The following is a 19,657-nucleotide window of genomic DNA, read 5'->3' as shown; positions in this document are numbered from 1 at the left end:
GCTAAGGGCTTATCTATAGTAAAAGTATTTGCATTGCTGTAGTTACACCAGTATAACCACAGTGGTACAAATTCCTAATTACTGATGTGCTGTATACAGAAGACATCATCTTGCACCTGGGTGGTATGCCCCAGTTTAAAAAACAAGGTCTATTCCACTGCCTAGCAGTGTCAACCAAATATTTCCAAGACCACTAGATAATTAGCAGCACTAACCCTCAGAGTACATTTACCACGTTATGTCAGATATACAAATAGAAAAGGCCACAGTTATCAGACAAACAGTATTAAACAACAATCTGCGCAGAAATGTTTGACTCTTCAGAGCAAAATCCTTGAACCTTAAAGTTGCATAACAAATTCTGTCTAATTCTTTAAAAAGTGCACAAATCCATTTCCCCCTTTCAAATCTTTGGTAGTCTCATGTAAAAAAAAAAAAAAAAGGCAGAAGAATGTAATGTTTGACTACTTAACTGTTTTTCACTTTGCAGGTGTATACAGAATAGAAAAAATATTTTAAAAAATTAAGGCAAATAAATTGTTGTAGCATACTGACCTCTGAGAAATGCTGAAAAAGATCCTAATAAGCTACCCTGTAATCTCCTAGAAACCCAATTCAGACTCAATTAATGGACATCAGCTATGTCAGTTTACTGCAACTTTTTAAACAGTTTGATCTTTTCTTCACTGTAAAATGTTGTTTCTGAACTTTAAAATGATAACGAAAATTTACTTTGATCAAGCATTAAAAAAAGGATGGATACTTTGTGTGTGCTAATTGTAGTTAACACCACTGTAAAAGAATGCCTTCTACATCAGATTTTCTTTAAACAGAAAAGCTAGTTACAGTTAAGGCATTCTGTCCAAAAGACATTTTTCTCTGCCACTGTACCAGGTGTCTATCATACTACTAGAGACAGATGAATACAGATATACAAAATGGGAACTCAAATATGAATGAGAAGCATTTCCAAACTCCAAAAGCAAAAAAAATTAAACCACGATGTTTCATGGATGGTGAATAATCAAGAGATTGATTTAAAACCAGAAGATGCCAGTCTCCCATCAATAATGCTTTTGCCTACTCTGAAAACAGGCACTCAATAGAGTGCATTTTGGTGTACTCTTACTTAAGCCAGAGTACACATTGCTTATCTTTAAAAAATGAAGTACCTGCTGTATACTTAAGAGGCTAAGACTGATGTAAAATTTAGATGACAAAAGAGCTCCTTGTCCTTTATTAAAACAAATAAAAAAAATTAATCCTATTTTATAAACTGACTGGGCTTACAAAATGACACACAAGCAACTCCCACGTAACACTGTTTTGCTATAATGCTCATTTTGAACTATCTGCTTTCACTTAGCGCTCAGCAAGTTTCATTATAACGCTTGCGGTCGCCATCTTGGATCGTCAAATAGTTTCAGTTTCACTTAACACTCAGTTTTTCAGGAACCAATTAAGAGCGCTAAGCAGGGGTTGCCTATACATTCTTTTCTAGCTTTCATTATTAAATCAGAAAATACGTGTTACTACCACTATGTTACTTACTTCTAAATGCTTTAATGGGAGGTGAATACAGAAATTTGGGGGCAAAATGAGATTTAGTGGAAACCAAAATCAAGAAAATGAATGTGCTAAATCTTTTCAGGAATATGAAATCCTTGTATACTCTCAAATTTAATCATCTACATCCATCTCAGGCAGTACTACCTCTCAGTAACATAAGAGTCCATGATCTTGCATTATCATTGGCCTCGTCACAGTAGTCTGCTGTGAGAGATAACAGTGCAGGACTAATGCCATAGGGCATCTAAAAAGGTAAAAATTTTCAAGTCTGAACTGATACAATTAAGGTTTTCAAATGACTATGTGTAGATACAAATTAACCTCTACTCTTTATAAAACTGTCTGCAGTAATTGGGAGGGAGGGACCTAAATATTTTTCTACGCTCATAAAAATATAAAAAAGCCATGTAAATTCAGCTCCTCTACTTGTTGTAATGTAGCAATTACCTTTCCTGTCAAGAAAAGCAAAAAAGTGTAGATATTCTGTTCTTGTAAGAGGGTGTATCTTTTGTGAACTTTCAAAAAGACTCAAAATGTTCCAGTGACAAGATTAAGCAGCTACAACATGCTAGCTTTATTGGCTAATAAATACGGTATTTAAGATTCTCTCTGTTTCTGAATACTTTGCTCTTGATGCTATTTTTCTGTACCAGACATGAGTAAATAAAAACAAAAAAAAAAAAAGGAAAAAGTTCTAGCTAGAAACATGATGCAGCTAAGACTACTTTGCCATACAATAATCTTTTATTCCACACAATCAGTATAGTTGCTGAAATGGTAATGGTACACTGTACATCTGCACTAAGCACAGTAGCCAATTTATTAACATTTGAAAGACATTTATATAACAGATTTAAAATTAACTAATAAGTATCTTAGTTTACAGAACTGCCAAATGAATTATTTAACCTCTCTCATCTTGAAGTTAATTCCCTGTACCATCCTGTTGCAAGCAATGCGATGTACTCCAGATCTCAACTTAAGAAAAGGCATGGGAGATTAACTTGTTGCAACACAATACAATGAGGAAAGCAAAGCTATGCAAATACCTGTATTATGGAAATTTGGCAGATCCATGAGGATAGCCTCTTCATTTACAACTATTAATTTAAAAAGATCAAAGAACTAACAAACTAAAAATAAAAGAAACAACTAAAAAAAAAATACAGTTGTTTTGGACACACAGACCTCCTAAAGTCTAACAGCCAAGTAGCATACCAGTGTCAGATTGAGAGGCACAACACCAATCGCACTCCATGATGCCAAAGCAGTTTGTGTATGAAGGTACTTTTATCTTAAGTGTTGCAAATCCCAACTATGCTGAGATAATCCGGTGTCCAAAATGTTCACATGGTTTGGTACATACTATTGCTTATTTAATACAAATGAATCTCAATGTTTCCTAATACCAGTATTACTACTTGCATGGTATATGCAAAATCATATGTGTAAAAGCTTTTAAGGAGGAGTATTTTCATTGAAGGAGGCAGCTTTTGTGGCCACTAAAATTAAAATACTGGGAACTGAGAAAATGAACCATGTCACCACAAAAATGATCAAATATAATTTCTCTTAAAATTCACATGTATTCTGTACTACATCCAAAAGCCCAAAACTCATCGCCATACTTTATCTCCATGGGAAAAAAATTAAACATGATACAAACTACCGATAAACTAGTATTCTTTAATGGTAAGTGACAAAATTCTTATTTATCTGAACTAAAAATTTTCCATTCTGCAGAAGTGATTTATTGAAACCTACTCCTCTTACATCCTATTAAGAGAGAAAAATATCCTTCTCAAAAGCTACGTTAAAGGATGCTTTGGGTTTGAGTGTAATTTAGAAACAGATTTGCTGAAACAAGAGGGAGAAAATGTACTGTAAATGGGACAAGTTGAAAAGCTCTCACTGCTGTATTGCCAAATTTCCACCACTAGTTTAAAAAATACACAAAACAGGTGAAACAGAAGAGAGTAGTGCTACTAATTTACCTAGGAGGCCAATTCATCTCAACAGTTTAACTTAAAGGTTCTATTTCAATATTAAAGCCACCAAAACACAAAGCCCATTTCATTTCTGTTAGAAAGATGTAGATTTTTTTTTTTTTAAACCAACAACAGCTTTTACTTTTCGTGCAACAATTCTGGACTTTAGAGATTCACTGCAAGCAAATAACCACAAATCACTTAAATGCTACCACTATCTCTCCAGAACACCAATTACAACAAAGTAAGACAATGCAAATATTTGCTTCAATTTTGACTTCATGCATAGCTACATCTTTAAAAGTAAGCTAAAATCCTACTGTATAAACCTTACAGTGTATCATGTTCCACCTTCTAAAAGTAATAAAAGCATCACATAACTATGAATGTGAGAAAAGTATATGCAGGCTTGATTTATTCAATCAAATCAACTTTATCTTACTACCTAAAGAAGGTGAAAGATTTAAAATATTTTCATAACCTACTTTCATTTCAGTTGTATTAAACTGTCTACATTATTCTGTGAGTGTATGCACATACATGCACACACAGAAACAGTGATATCTACATACACTTTACACAAATATTTACATACATGTTATATACATAAACTAATGTGACTGCATGATTTTCACTATAAAAGCATATGCTTCTTTCTAGCGCACATAATTGTTGCATTGGTCTCACAAGAGTCATATAAACCTTCTGCAACAATTAGCTAAAGCATGTACCCATAGCTGATTCCAGGTATTATAGCTTGTAGGTTTTAAAAAAATACAATGCCTAGAACACTGTTATCAAACAAATATGTTTTATTGGCATCTAAAAACAAAATGCACCCAACATTAAAATGTACTTTTTTTTTTTCATTTTTTAACCCACTGCAGTACGAGGAACAAATCACAGACACTTACTTTAGAGGAAACAGAGACTATAGTGTCAACTTTACAAAATCACTTTTAATCTCTGTATTATGCTCCTTAAATGACTGGGACTATTATTTTTTTGGTTTTTTTTCCTGCCAAATTGTAGGAAGGTAAAATATCACAGCTTTGTCTACGCTTTAAAATTCTGCAATCTAAAATACGGACAAGATACACCAGCACCTGTTTCAAGTATAACAATTTCCATAGCCAACCTAATGGTAGTATCTAAAAATTTCCATTTTCTTCCATAGGAAGTCTTTATTTGACAAGCTGTTATTTATCTTTGTGAAATTAAAAGCAACTGGGGGGGCACACGTTTGTGTTTTACCAGAGAAATAAAAAACGTTTACCTACCATGTTCAAATTAAGAACAGTGGTCTATACAAGTCAGTTGTACAGTTATTTAAGTGAAAGATGAACATGAACATCAGATTAACTTAATTCTGGCAGACAAAAGTGAACTTTTAAGGTCCAGTCAGCCATTTATCTATTACAGAGAGATGACAACTTTACAAAAGGTATCTTTTACCTACTGAGTGATGATTATGTCCCCTCAGTTTCTGTGCTTTCTACCACTGGTTCACTTTCTATATCAGCTTCTGTGTCACTCTTCTCTTTGTTCATCTCGCCTGAAGATGCCAGTTTTTCATAAAGTTCTGGATCATTCTGAAGTTGCACAGTAGGTGGCTGACTTTCTGTCTCTGTATTTTCACCATTTACCTGGGTCATATTCTCAGCTTTGCGTTGAGAAGTGGCCCCTTCAAAATATTCAAAAACCCTTGTATGCGGAGGGGGGATCCAGTTGTTCTGCATTCTGTCTCTTCCAAATCTGTTTCCATTAACTTCTCTGCAGAAATTAAAATCTCTGTCATCCCTATCCCTCTGTCTTTCCCAGGGTCTTCTACGGTCATCAAAATCTCTGTGAGCATCTTGTTCATATCCTCTGTTCCAGCCGGGACCACTCCTAGCATCAAACCTGTAATTTACATGCCGAAACCTCTCCCTGTCCTCATGAAAGCCTTTAGGGCCACCAAAGATAGGAAAGGCATGATGTTCTCTTTCATCATAATCTCCTCTCTGTCCCCAGTGTTTGTCTGTATTGAAACCAAAATGCTCTCTTCGACCAAGACCATCTAGACCTGGTCTTCCATAATTCTCTCTCATATCTGCATGTGGTCTTGCAAAATGTTCTCTAGCCTCTAGTGGAGGTCTTCCTAGACCCTCTCTTGGATCCACTGGTGGTCGTCCAGCAGCATCCCTGACATCCACTGGGGATGGCCTATTAAGATTCTCTCGGTTTTCCACTGGAGGAAAACGATAATCTCGGTCTCCTTCCTGTTGAATGTTCTCACCTCCAAGTGGTAGTCTTTTCTCTGCATTAGAAATGGGATCAATATTTTGTCTTCCAGGTGTTCCAAAAGGTCTCTCAGTTTGATTAAAAAGATCCCCTGGAGGAAAAGGACCTCTAGGTGGTGGATGAAGGGATGGGTCAAGGATTGTTGGAGGAGGAGGGATATTGCGCTGTGGTGGCATTCCAGGTTGCATTAATGGAAATCTTGGTCCTGGTGACTGGGGTATAAGTCCTGGACGGATATCTAAGAGGGGCATTCCAGGCATCCTTGGACTACCAATATTTAAATGAGGCATGTTATGAATTCCTACGGGATGCTGCATCGCCAGAAGTCCAGAACTATTTGAAATATTTGGTGGTGGCAATCCCATAAGTCCAGAACTACTCGAGACATTGGGTGGTGGTACTGCCATAAGCCCCGAGCTGCTTGAAACACTGGGTGGCTGCACTCCTGCCAGAAGTCCTGAGCTACTTGAGATGTTGGGTGGCAGTAGTCCAGAGCTGCTTGAGACAATGGGGGGCTGTACTCCAGGCATAACTCCAGAGCTGCTTGAGACAATAGGTGGTTGTGCTCCTGGCAAAAGTCCAGAACTACTAGAGACATTTGGTGGCGGTCCTCCTCCTGCAAGGCCAGAGCTGCTGGAGACGCTGTGTGGTGGCAGTCCTCCAGCAAGGCCAGAGCTGCTGGAGATGCTAGGTGGTGGCACTCCACCTGCAAGTCCAGAGCTGCTGGAGATGCTGGGTGGTGGCAATCCTCCAACAAGCCCAGAGCTGCTGGAAACACTGGGTGGCGGCAGTCCTCCGACAAGCCCAGAGCTGCTGGAAACACTGGGTGGTGGCACTCCCCCTGCAAGCCCAGAGCTGCTAGAGGCATCATTTTGGACTGAAAGGCAACAAACAACAACAAACCTATGAGTAGACAGAAATGTTAACTCTACGCAGTTTTCAGCACAAACTTTAATTTCCATTCATTATTCAGCTAACCCATACTTAAGCTGGAAATGGACAAATGCAAATCTATCATAGTTCTGGGTTCTTACCACAGATCATTTTAATCACCGTGGTGAAGCCTGGGCCCTACATTATGGAAAACAGTATCTTTACATAGTGGGGGAGTGAAAATAAATTTCAGGTACTACTAAAATTACAAGATCAAGACATTACAAGAAAATATGTGAATGAATTCTTTAAAAATTATACTAAACGTCGCTGCTACTTTCTGGCACCTTTGTTTTTCACTTCCCCCCCCACCGCCTTAAAGTACTCTTATTTGGCTCTACTGGCTCAGATTTACCCATTTGAACAGAAATGTACAGGGTGATTTGTTGTACATTTTCCAGTAACATGAGTTATTGGAAAATGGCAACTAATTAATGGTAAAGAAATAACTGTCGCTGTTTAAGGGCAGATCTAGACTGGTAAACTAGGCACCAGATGGAACTTAGGTGGAATTTAGACACCCAAAAAACAGAGAGATCCAAAATTACTCCTGCTGCACAAGCCATAAAAATTGTTAGATGCTTAAATTCATTATTACCATGCATGCAGACTAAGACTTCCACCCCTGCACAGAAGAACCTCAGTCTGACCAGCTAGACACCTCTTTCTTGAAATTCAAACAGGAGGCAGAATGGCATCTAAATTCCACTTAAGTTCCTCAAACAAGCCTAGTTATATAGATGGTGTGCTCTGAGCATACTTAACACACACCAACAATATTAAGTGCAGCAGCCAGGGTCACTTTATTCAGATATGGATGGCAGCAGCAACAGCAGCACCCATGTGATTACAGAACTCACTCCACAGGTGTAACTCCAGGAAGTTCCTGCTGCTTCACCCAGATTGTCTCCTGGGATGCTGCACTTCCTGGATACTCTGTTTACAGGAGGATTTACTGTATCACGCACAGCCAGATTCTAGGGACAAAGCTTTGTGTTGTATGCAAGAAAGTATGATATTTGCATAAACCTAGGCATGTGCTATAACAGGGGCGGGCAATTATTGTGGGCAGAGGGCTTCTTACCGAGTTTTGGCAAGCTGTCAGGGGCCGCATGGATAGCCCCACCCCTTGACAGGTGCCCCGCCCCCTGGTCACCACCTTGTGACAAGTCCCACCCCTAACCCTTGACCTTTGCTACCAGAAGTCCCCCCCCTTGCCCCCAGAAGTACTCCTTTCAGCAAGGGGCTTTGCCATCTCAGAACCAGAAAAATACCAAATTAGATTCTAAAAACTAATCATCTACAACATTCAAAATTTGATTTAAAATTTTTTGTCCTGATTTACATGCGTTTGTGTACTGTACACAGAGGTGACTGCACAATAGCTTAAAATTAAGTTTTATTCTTGTATACTGAGGGGGGTGGGTATGGGGGGGAAGGGTAGCTATGGTTTGTGTATGGCAGTGCAAGGGGAGGCATAGGTGCATGTGTATGGAGGGGTATGTGTATGGGAGTCACCCTATAAACACACACACTGCTCCTGTGCCTGCAAACACACATGCGCGCACACACACTGCTCCTGTGCCTGCAAACACACATGCGCGCACACACACTGCTCCTGTGCCTGCAAACACACATGCGCGCACACACACTGCTCCTGTGCCTGCAAACACACATGCGCGCACACTCTACCAGCGTGGTCCCATGCTCCGCAGACTGGGGATGCAGCTGGGAGTCACAGCCATGTGGTGCTGGAGCAGGGCGGGAGCAGGAAAGCAGGGAACCGGTTGGGGGTGTGTGGGGCTGGGCTGCTCAAGCTTGCAAGCCTGCTGAAGGCTCCCTCTGTGTCCTACTGCCCCTGGATACAGCCACCTTTGACAGGGAGCCGGGGCGAATAAATATTAATTTACAAAATTTTTTTAGGGGTTCCACAGGCCAGATAGAATGGCCTGGTGGGCTGTATTTTGCCCGCCGCTGTGCTATAACCACCCATAGCACGTGCCCGGAGGCTCATGAACTTCTACCCTTAGTAGCAGAAGTGGATGCTGTATTGCAAGCAAACAGAAGTGACCTACATGCAACCATGAGTCAGGTGCCAAAGCCTAAGAGATGAAGATTTCAAACATACTGCTATGTTCTGTGTTTTCTTTTTGGAAGCTCTAGGTGGCTCCCTGGTCAGCATCCAAGCTCTTGGCACTGTCCATTAACAGTGCCCCATTAACTATATAGGAAGCTTGTGTGTGTAGCTGTTTCTTTAAATCAGGGCTATCCAACTGGAGCAGGGCAGGGCAGGTCAGTACCAGCACAAAGGGCCAGAAGGCCCATGGCCTGCATGATGGGGGGGGTCCAGCAGGCTGCACAGTATGTTGCCTGAGGGATCCATAACTCATAACATGCAGACCATAGATAGCCCTACTCTAAATCACTTTCAGGGGGGGAAACGGGACATGGGGAGGTCAAGTGCCTAACTATTAAGTATGCCATCACCTAAATTAGAGACATCCACAGGGCTAATAGAGATTTTGCCTTAAGCCTCATATTCAAAAAGTTATGCTCATCCCAGAATGAGAACTAACTCTACTCATAAGGTCAACTTAAAAATTCAAAATTATAAAGATATTTTGTATGTGACAAGTTACATAGAGACAAACAATTTCTTACCAGATCTAACATTTTCATTTGAGGAAACCTGAAGGTCAGTATGATGAGATGCTTTTTCTTCTGCCTCTGGTTTACTGCTTGTAAGAGGATTAAAACCACTTCCAGCTGATAACGTTGGAGTGGCCAGATTGCTAGAAACTGTGCCAACTGGTAAAACAAGGGTACTAAAAGGAACATCTTTTATTGTATCTTGAGTAATTGGTAACGGAGGCTGCACTAAAGCTGTAGAAAAAAGCAAAAAAACCAAACCTTAGTGGGCATTTTTAAAACTATATTGTCAATTTCGTTTAGCACATACTTTACTGAGAGACTATAAACAAAAGTATAGTAAATGAAAATATTTTCATTTTGATTATGAGTAAATTATTTCAAATAACATTTTAAATACTTAAATAAACAGTGCTACATTTCAGCCTCAAGTGCACAAATGTATCTAAATAACAGAATTAATTCTTTCAAAAAAATTCTTCAGCGTCTCCTGGGAACACAGCAATTCAATATACTATCTGTGAATATTTCTTAAGAAGTTCCATTAAACCTTTTCTGAATACACAGGTAAATCAGCTGCACAACAGCCCATAGATCAGTCCATTTCTGTTAGAAAGAATTTGTACACTGTTGCTTAAGTAAGAATTAGTATATTAGATAGCTAGATTTACATTAACACAAAACCCTTAAAAACCTACAAGCCAACTTACATGTTGGGACTACTGGTGGAACAACAGGTGGCGGAACAACAGGTGGCGGCACAACAGGTGGGACTGGAGGTGGCATAAAACCTATATGACAAAAGAAAAAAAAAATACAACCAGCTCTTGAAAACTGTCACAGAACCTTAATAATCAGCATTAAACCAAGAAAGATGTCTCACTACAAACTAATAAGTACTGGGAGGGAAAACAGCCAACATTACTACTTTCCAGGGGGTCCAACCCTGCTGTAGAGCAGGGGCATCTAAGATATGGCTGATGGAGCTCCTGAAAGAGCCAGGAATGTGAAGGAAGGGCGAACCCATCAACAATTCCCACGTATAGAGCCCCAGATGCATGTCAGTGGTGGAGGGCAACTGATGAAAGAGTTAACCGGAGAGAGAGAGTAGAGGTAGTTGACTTTGATGCCCCTTGTGTAGATGATGCATAAGCACCTCTAGCAAGTTGCCCTTTATATTAGCAGTCCCCAAGGAGAAATTAAAGTTCCAACCAACCGCCCCAAAATTTTTTACATTTAAAAAAGGGGATCTAAAGTGCTTTGTTTTTAATCTTAGACTTAAAATATGAAACTTGGCTGAACGCTCTGTACTTAGTTTATCTAAGAGTCAGAAAAAATCCTAGCATGTAATCTAGAATGTTGACTTAGTATAAAATGTAGTAACTTACCAGGAGGTGGTTGTGAAGGATTGAAACTTGCCCGCAAGAATGGTGGTGGAGGAATTGAACTATAGCCAGGAGGAGGGACAGACATTGAGACAGGAAATGCTGGTGGAACTAGATTAACAGCAGGCACAGCTGGAGCTACTGGGATCTTTTTTTGGTAGGAAGAAAAAAAAAAAAATCCAACTTCAACATTTACATTATTCAATGACTTTGAAAGATGAATATAATTACTAGATTGCAATTCTCGTTAAACGAAAGCAGTAATTATAATCAAGGCCTCTGTATGCTGTGGCAAGCATGACAAATTACAAGATTTTGAAGCAGCAGAATGAAAATTCTGTAGCAGCTTCAAGTAAATTACAAGGTGTTTTTACTTAATACCGAAAATAACAATGTAAAAGAAATAAAAATAAATTTAAATTGAAAAAAGAATATTGCAATAAATTATTCCTTGTGTTTTTTAATTATACCAAAGTTAAAATGATATATAGTATACATAAATCTACCAATATCCTTCCAAATGCATTACAGAAGTGGCCAGGGAAAAACTGCAAGGTTGGCAGCTGGGAAAATAGCTTTTCTTTCCAAGGTGACTTAAAAAGCATAATATTACTAGTACTTTTGTTTCTATGTGATTTTCATATCAAAGTGTTTCTCAGTCCAAACATAGTGACTGTTTTTCAACATGCCATCTTCGCAGACTTGGCTAAATAACATACAGTTTGCTGCATTCTCTCTCTTGCGTGTCATACATATGATCAATGGAGCCATGTCATCTGAATTTTAGGGCAGGGTAAGCAGGGGAGAGCCCACCACTGAATTCTGGATTATAGAGCCCTGCTGGGGATATGTTTTGGCAGTGACAGGGCGAACAATGGTAGCATTAACTCCCCAGTTTCCTGACACTGTTCATCCCACTTCTGAAGATGTGTCTGCATCTGGCTTGTGAGGAGCCCTATGGTTTGGAACCAGCCATAGAGGTGAAATGAGTTTCATGCCCTTTCTGTAATGGATACAGAAGGCTTAATTCTGCCCAAAATTACATAGGGAAGAATCTACAAACATTGGTAAAGGACCCCTATATTTGGAATTTAGACTGCACATCCACAAGCATTTACACAAATTTATGTACATGTAATCCCACTGACTTCAATGTTTGCCAGCAACAAAGATGATGCTTCAGCTTCTCACTTAGTTTTGCTGGTGCAGAATTAAAAAAATTACATACATACTACTGTATTTACTCAAATATAAGACAGTTTCCTCCCCCCGCCAAATCAGCATGGGGGGAAAGCCCCTTGTCTTATATTTGCATATAAGAAAACCTCCATCCTTAAATAACTGTCTATTATTAAAACTATTTCCAGATGCAGCACATGCTCAGTAATGGAAGCAAACCAATTATGAGATTGATGAAATGCAGCCAACACTGAGCATGCCTGTAAAATACACAGCACGTACTGGGTGTCAACATACTGCTGGGAACCTACCACAAGGCTAGGTTAGTGCAGCCCATCTCAGTAAGATGTAGCAGCCACTCTGCTCAGTCCCCCTCAGCTGCAACTCTTTCAACTCATGGGGAACTACTACACTGAATAGATTTTGACTTCTTCACTTTCCACAGCTGAGCAGTGCCTTTCATTCCTAATGATTCGTGTTTCTTCAGACTTAAATGTCTAGCAAACGTCACCAAACATTTCTATAGATGAGGGATGCTCTCACTTAGGCTATTTCATGTGATAAGTGTGGTCACGCCTTCCATCGGGTGGAGCCAGACCAGGTGGTCCCGCTATTCATCTGCATACATTTTTTTTGGAGGATCCCAGGACTCTTGATGAGAATACCCGGTTCCAGTCATGAGTGGTGGCCTGGTGTGCTAATTAGGACATGGATCCTTTGTACACGTGTGTGTGGGGGAGGGAGGAAAATCTGGAATACACACACTACTGAGCAGTGGTGGAATGTGGGGCCACCATGGGTTGAAATACTGTTGACTCTTCTGGGGCCCAGATCAATGAGCTATAGAATAAAGCATGAGCCTTTTGCCTTTGGACTAATATCATGCATAGTTTGTACTATGTATAAGCAGGTACAAAAATGCTGCTCAAAAGTGCACTGATGGAGTACCTTGTGCTGACACTTACAGCAGTTTGCAAAAAAAAGTAAAATGCATCAATTTTGGACAAACTAAGTTTAGGGATGCCCATGGTAATTTGCATATATGCAAATTACTTCAGATATGTTTATTTTTAAATCAGTGCTTTTTGGTCCCTTGCATTTCAAATTTGTTCCTTACTTTCACATGCTCAGGGAAGGAAGACAGCCTGAGCAGGGTCTGACAGTACAGGCAGTGTAGGGGCTACAGGGGAAAAATTGATAGGACAGAGGGCAAGGGGCCACCTGACCCCCTTCCAGCCACCATTTTCTTTGCTGTAGCAATGGGAAGGGAACACATTTTAGACAGACAAACTTCTAATAATTAGATTCTATACTTGAAATAGTATAACACATTTATAAAATTTCCATATTTTATAAATGTGTTATACTTTTTGCATTGCTTAGCAAAAGTACAGATATACACACACACACACACACACTAATTATTGGGGGGGGGGGTTTAAATTCAGGGTCATATTAGATTCAAGTAAATATGGTACATTAAAAATCTGCCAAATGTAAGATGCAGATTTCTGATGCCAAGAGAGAGGGACAGAAAAATCAAATCTTTGACCTTTTACCTATAACTTAGCCCATCCTATGCTATTAGAACTTCCGGCAGCAGAGAGCAGGTGCCACTGCCACCCTGTACATACACACGTTCACATGTTCTGGCAGCTCTGCAGAGCTCCACTCAACAGAGATTCAATGAAAACACCAAATGCATCCAACGTAACCTACTAGAGGGATCACAACAGCTGGCAGAAACATTATTCCACTCAAGAGAGATGGAGCAAATCTATCAACACTAAAGGAGGGATCTGCTACTGTAAGGAAACTGAGACTGCAAAAGTGCTCCATTTATGATTTCATTAAAAAGCAAAAAAAAATATTCCGGTGCAATTAATAATGGCAACCTGACAGTGCTCTTTAATTTTTTGTCTTGATGCCTTTGATTCAATTGGAAATGTAAAATTGTAGCAAGTAAAAGAGAACAAATATAAAAATATGCTAAAAATATAACAGAATCCAACAAACTGTGAGATAGTTGAACTAATAAATTGGGAACAATTCTTGTGAAAGAATTTTTTTAAAAATTAACTTCTGTTTAAGGGACATCAAAGTGAATAACTCAGCATTTAACCTTCATTCTAAGGTTCAACATACCATTTCATTACCCATATATTGGCACGTGTGCCACCTCAGTACTACATACCCTTACATACCCTTGTTATAGGATAAAACTTGCCAAAAACTGGTGCCAATCTGAGTGCAGCTGTGAAAGGACTTGGACTACACTCCCTCCTATTGGCAGGGACTGGGAAGCTGGCAGTCATCCTTCCACGCCTCCATGCAGCGAAGTCCTAGCAAAGAAAATCAGCCTCCCCATTTAAGACACACACCCCAAATTTGAAGGGCTGATTTTTCAGAAAAGGATGCGTGTGTTATGCAAATAAATATGGTATTAATACTGCCCCAAAAATATCAGAAAAATCACTTAATTCATATTCAAAATATAGGAAAATAATGTACTATAAAAAGGTACTAAAAGGAAGGAAAAGTGGTCAACCAGACAAAAAGGGGCCACTGCACTTTTGTATATATAGATAATTGCTTTAATAACTTGTTAATTTCTTTTTAAGAAAAAATTGATTGGAATCTCAAATTTATAACATTTGCTATATCAGTAACATTTATGTTAAGATCTGACAGAACAATTATGCCCAATGTTCAATTTAAGCATAAATTCTCATTCTGGGCATTAGTAGTTTACTAATTTCAGAGATAAAAGAAATGTACCTACTTGCTCTGTGTGTTCTATTGATACTATTTATGATGGACTTAAGATATTATTTTTTATATCAAAATTAACTAAAAGTAAATATATCTCTATAAGAAGTGTTGCAGGACATGTGAAACAACCAGAAATGCAAATACACCAAATACTAACCTGTAGCATAGTGACTGGTTGAGTATAAACTTCTGTTTGTGTTGTGACAACTGTGTTCTTCTCGACAGTTGCACTCTGAGTAGTTTGAACAGTCTCTTTAGCAGCCTCTGAGTTTCTCACAGTTTCCCATTCTAAATAAAAAAAATATTTGGGTATTTTAGATAAATGAACATTAATGTTATATTTCTGCTTATACATTAAAGAAGGACAGTGTAACATGGAGCACTTAACTGGGTGGTTTGCAACCCACTTAATTGGCAGCAGGTTGCTGAATTAAGGACAAAATGCTCAGCTGTTTGCTATGGCTTTTAAACGCACTGCTCCTCCACTCAGCTGGAGCTCATCAGCAGTCCTGTCCATATGACTAGAAATGGCATCCTCCGAAATAAAAGCCTGAGCAAACAGCTGGAGCACCTTGGCAGTTCAATACAGCTTCTTGCTGTTGCTTTGCAAACCCCTGGTTGATCTGCAAACCCTCTTCTTCACAGAGTGGGCTGGTAACCTAACTCCTGTGAAGTATCCAGGTTCTAATCTACTGTCAACTTGAAAAGCACGTTTCATTCACTGATTTATGAAGAGCAGTTACAATAACATGCAAGCTTAGTCTATGTGTATGCATGAGCGTGAGAAAAACCAATAGATCAAAGTAATATAAACATTTTACATACAGTTTTACTTTTATATTTACTTTGCATTTGGGGCAGAACTTTGTCTATGTCTAGTTTACTGTTTCCTAAAACACTTGTTTCTCTTGCTGAAGAAGGCCCTCAAACAGCAGCAGGGTAAAAATCTCTTCTTTTTTAAAGGGATGCAAGAAAAGAAGAATATATTGGGGCATGCTATTAAAAGCTGGCCTATAAGAATCCAAGTCTTTTAAAAATATCAAGTTAAAGTCAAGTTAGTAGTCATGTTATAAATGACTCAGGATATATAAAGAATACAATAGCTTCTTTTATATTGTTGTTTCCAAAATGACTAATCTGACATGAAATAAGGGAAAAATACTAAAAAAAAAAAACATGATTCTACCAGCCCCAAAACAAATGAAGTCAGCATTTTAAACACAAGGTATTGGATAAAAGTTGTAATATTGGTTTATACCTAAATTTTGTTTCCAGTGCTAAAGACTGGCATCAAACATCTGTCATGAGCCTGGTAGAGCTTCTTTAGCTAACACTCACCAGAGGTTTTTGTGCTTAGCAGGTGCAGGTGCCTTTTGTTCCCAGAACTAGAGTTAACTCCCCAATAGTTTAAGCACGTTTCCCAGAGCTCAACTTTGTGGGCATTCTGGATTTACGTAATTTCTCTCTTTAGGAATGTGTACCAGTTTATGAAAATATGCACAAAGATTTTGTAAAAGGTTTCAAAAAACAAATTCACTCCTCACTTCAGCTAACAAAAGAACTACGCAGATTAATAAAGAACAATAAAAACACCTATGTGTATTTCCTTGTGTCAGTTCCCTCATTATTCCCAAGTATTTTTTAGGCTCAGGTCAGGGTCTCAAGGAGCTGAGAATCATTTCCTCCTTCAGGTGGCTTCTGAGTTACAAAGTCTCTTTCTGAGCTCTGCATTCAGAGCTCTCCTGACCAAGCTAAAATAGCTGGTAAAAAATATTTTTCCTTAGTCAGCTCCAGCTTCCCTGTCAGGTGACTTCCTGATCAACCTGAGTGATCACCAAGCAGGTGATTCACTTTTTATAGTTACACCCCACCAGAATAACACATTAAATAACTGCTCTGTCCTGGTAAAATCCATATTTACAGTTCTGGCAGAGATTTATATATATACATATCATATAGACTTCTCAATGCCAAACAATTTGTAAGTTGTATGTATGAGAGGGCAAGAATTTTCCTGGGTGATATCTTTTATTGGCCCAACTGCATGTTTTGGATGAAGTTAGACAAGCTTTCAAATGCAAGGCATTCTTTATCAGATCTGAATTACATATAGAAAGATTCTGCAAACTCAGCGTCAATATCCAAGATACAAAATAGGTTATAAACCAACACATGCAATTTGGAAAGTCAAATCTCAAATAATACTGAAAGCCTCTACCAAAAATCTGAAAAAACAATGGAATATCCAAATTACTGTTTCATCCTTTTATTTTTATATATGACAATTAGGGTATCAGATTTTTCAAAAGGGCTACATACAGACTGTAAATCTGGCATGAACTAATATTTGTATGGGTACTTGGCAAGTATATGTGGAAAACTGAAAACTGGTTTATGAAATGTTAATTGTTGCTATCTCAGTAGTAGTTTTATTTACATCTTCTGCTAAAAGCAGACAATAAAGTGAACAGAATATAGCTATAGCATACAATTTACATAAATTATAATTTTTGCTAAAAGCATGCATTGAGATCACACATTCTACCACTTTAAACAGAACATAATTCATGTCGATACAAAAATAGATAAAATGAAGCAGTGAGCAATAAAGGAAAATGGGAATGCCACTTGATTTTGGCCCTTATTCTTTGTGGAAGTAATGCAAATACATCTTGGGAGTATAAGACAGGCTGTACTGTAATGTATTATAAAAGTGAAATATTTTCTCAGTATTTTTTTTCATCTTTAGCATTTAAAGTTTTCCACCAACTGAGATTCATTTTCTTCTTATTTCTCCAAAGAACAAGACAGACTACAAATACTGTATTTTCTCAGGCAACTCAAACTTGAATACAATATGTATCCTACTTTGGGAAGGCCCCAAGGAGGAAAAAAGATCTCACCTTACATAACAGATAAGTACCTGAGGTCTGGGTTTCCAGGGCTGAAAAGGCTGGGGAGCTCAATCTGGCCACTACTGGAGCTGAAGCTGCATGGGGGTCCTGATGTAGTTGTGCTGGTACAGGACCTGAAGCCACATGCTGAGTGCAACCCAGCACTTGGCCCTGGAGCCAGCATGCTGTCTAGGACTTGGCATGCTGGCTCCAACTTGACACATGCCTCCAGAGCCAATGTACTGGGCCTAGCCATGGGTCAATCCCATGCACCAGCCTGGTATGGCATGATGTTGGTGAGCAGGGCTCCCCATGGGTCTGGGAACTGGATGACAGGAGAGGAGGACAAGAGGAGGGGGACACAGGGGAAAAGACAGTGCTGTACCACAGCCACGACAATTAATGCTGCCACTGCTCCACTCTACTTCGTCCTACCAAATTTCTAGACCCATAGCCAGCCTTTCCCTTGAAAATAATGCACCCACCAATTTTCCCCAGCCGATTCCCAGGGGGGAAGGTGCAGTGTTTAAGCGAGAAAATATGGTAATGGTTTATGTCGTCCATTTTATTAGTCTTGCAATAACATATTCTATGTGAATATGGGGACCAAAATAATCCGCCCATTATAAATATACACCTCAGAGTGATTCACTGTCTAGTAATAGCCTCTTGTTTGTCATTTTGTACCACAGATAGGTATGTTTCTAGGCCAAAGATTTGTCTTGTTTTAAATGCAGGGAAATTAGTGGATCATTTATTCTTAGTATTATTCCCAGACCATGTGTCTGGAGGAGAATATAGATGTTTTAAAACCATCTAAACAAGGGTTTGTTTTGGAAAGGGAGAGGCTTCTAAAATACACTTGAATGTGGATACTGTACAGTAGTACTACTTGCAGTGACATGACCAGATGTTCAAACTGTAAAGGCAATACAGGCAGTCCTTGACTTACAATGCTTCAAGTTACAACATTTTGCACTTACAACATTTATAAATTGACACCGTTTCAACTTTATGACATCAGTTTCGACTTTACAGCACTTGATCTGATGCGACATCACGCCAGAGAACAAGTTCACTGCATTGCTCATCTCCCTGGAGAACATCTGTCCAAACTTCCTTGGACACTTTCTTTAAGAAATCAGACAAGATCTCAGAAATACCTGCAGCCCAGACTCCTGAGAAAACTCCAGCCAAGAACCCTTCAAAAAGTCCAGCCAAGAGCCTTTCAAAAAGTCCAGTAAAGTCAGCTCAAAGAAGCCCTTCCAAATCAATGTGATTGCTATTTACAATATAAATACATTAATGTAGCTATATTACTCATCTATAACTGGTAGAGTACAAAATACTGTGGTAATTTTGGTGAAAATAGGGTATCAGGCCTTGGTTCAGGAACCAATCCCCCATTTATAACATTGTTTCTTATGAGAAAAATCGGTTCCGAGTTGCAACGTTTTGACTTAAGACACAGTTTTTAGGAAACAATTGTTGCCGGCATGGCGTCGCATTGTGTCGTAAGTCCAAGGACTGCCTGTACAAATTTATGGGTTTCTGATCTCAGTTTTATTTGCATGTATAAAGGTAGCTAGTAAGATTATTTATAAAAAAACCTTAAAGGGTAAGGAATAATAGAAAAGAAATACCATTTCCAATTATTAAGAAGGAGCAGACAAGTAACCATACCAGTGTTTACAGTCTCCTGGTCGATCATGCCTCCTTCAGCAAAGCCATCCAAATCATCCACTTTTACCTTTTCCCAAGGTATATATGAAACTCCAAGATCCACATCCCAGAACTGTTTGTACTCTGTTTTCACCCCTTTATTCAAAGCCCAGGCAATCTGAAATAAAAACCAAATCAGATGATGTAGCCAAGTCAACTACTTAATGATGGTAGGGGTAGACCATTCTAGGCCATTCACTTCATTCTCTCTGCTAGAACAGTATTCATCTCCGAAGTATGTATGCTGAAACTGTAATAAGTTCATTTTTAAATGAACAAAACA

At 38.8% G+C, this 19,657-nt stretch overlaps 1 protein-coding gene across 10 annotated transcripts in view; it reads right to left on the bottom strand.

The window, feature by feature from the left end:
• The window catches only part of SCAF8 (SR-related CTD associated factor 8), a 180,551-nt gene that overhangs the window by 60,933 nt on the left and 99,961 nt on the right, over window positions 1-19,657 (bottom strand). For 7 of the 10 annotated variants that reach the window (XM_059714257.1, XM_059714288.1, XM_059714261.1 and 4 more), the window contains 7 exons: window positions 19,336-19,492; window positions 14,916-15,046; window positions 14,191-14,328; window positions 10,811-10,955; window positions 10,133-10,213; window positions 9,435-9,656; window positions 4,352-6,717 (listed from right to left, as the gene is read on the bottom strand). In XM_059714257.1, the coding sequence (XP_059570240.1) occupies window positions 5,027-6,717; window positions 9,435-9,656; window positions 10,133-10,213; window positions 10,811-10,955; window positions 14,191-14,328; window positions 14,916-15,046; window positions 19,336-19,492 (2,565 nt within the window). In that variant the 3' untranslated portion in view covers window positions 4,352-5,026. Of the gene's footprint in view, window positions 1-4,351; window positions 6,718-9,434; window positions 9,657-10,132; window positions 10,214-10,810; window positions 10,956-14,190; window positions 14,329-14,915; window positions 15,047-19,335; window positions 19,493-19,657 lie in introns of those variants that run through there. The other 3 variants (XM_059714259.1, XM_059714278.1, XM_059714306.1) reach the window with 2 other exon arrangements.

Source organism: Alligator mississippiensis, chromosome 1, assembly GCF_030867095.1.
Source record: "Alligator mississippiensis isolate rAllMis1 chromosome 1, rAllMis1, whole genome shotgun sequence".
Classification (NCBI taxonomy): domain Eukaryota; kingdom Metazoa; phylum Chordata; order Crocodylia; family Alligatoridae; genus Alligator; species Alligator mississippiensis.
Note: the sequence above shows the minus strand (reverse complement) of the source record. Positions and strands in the feature narration are given on the sequence as shown.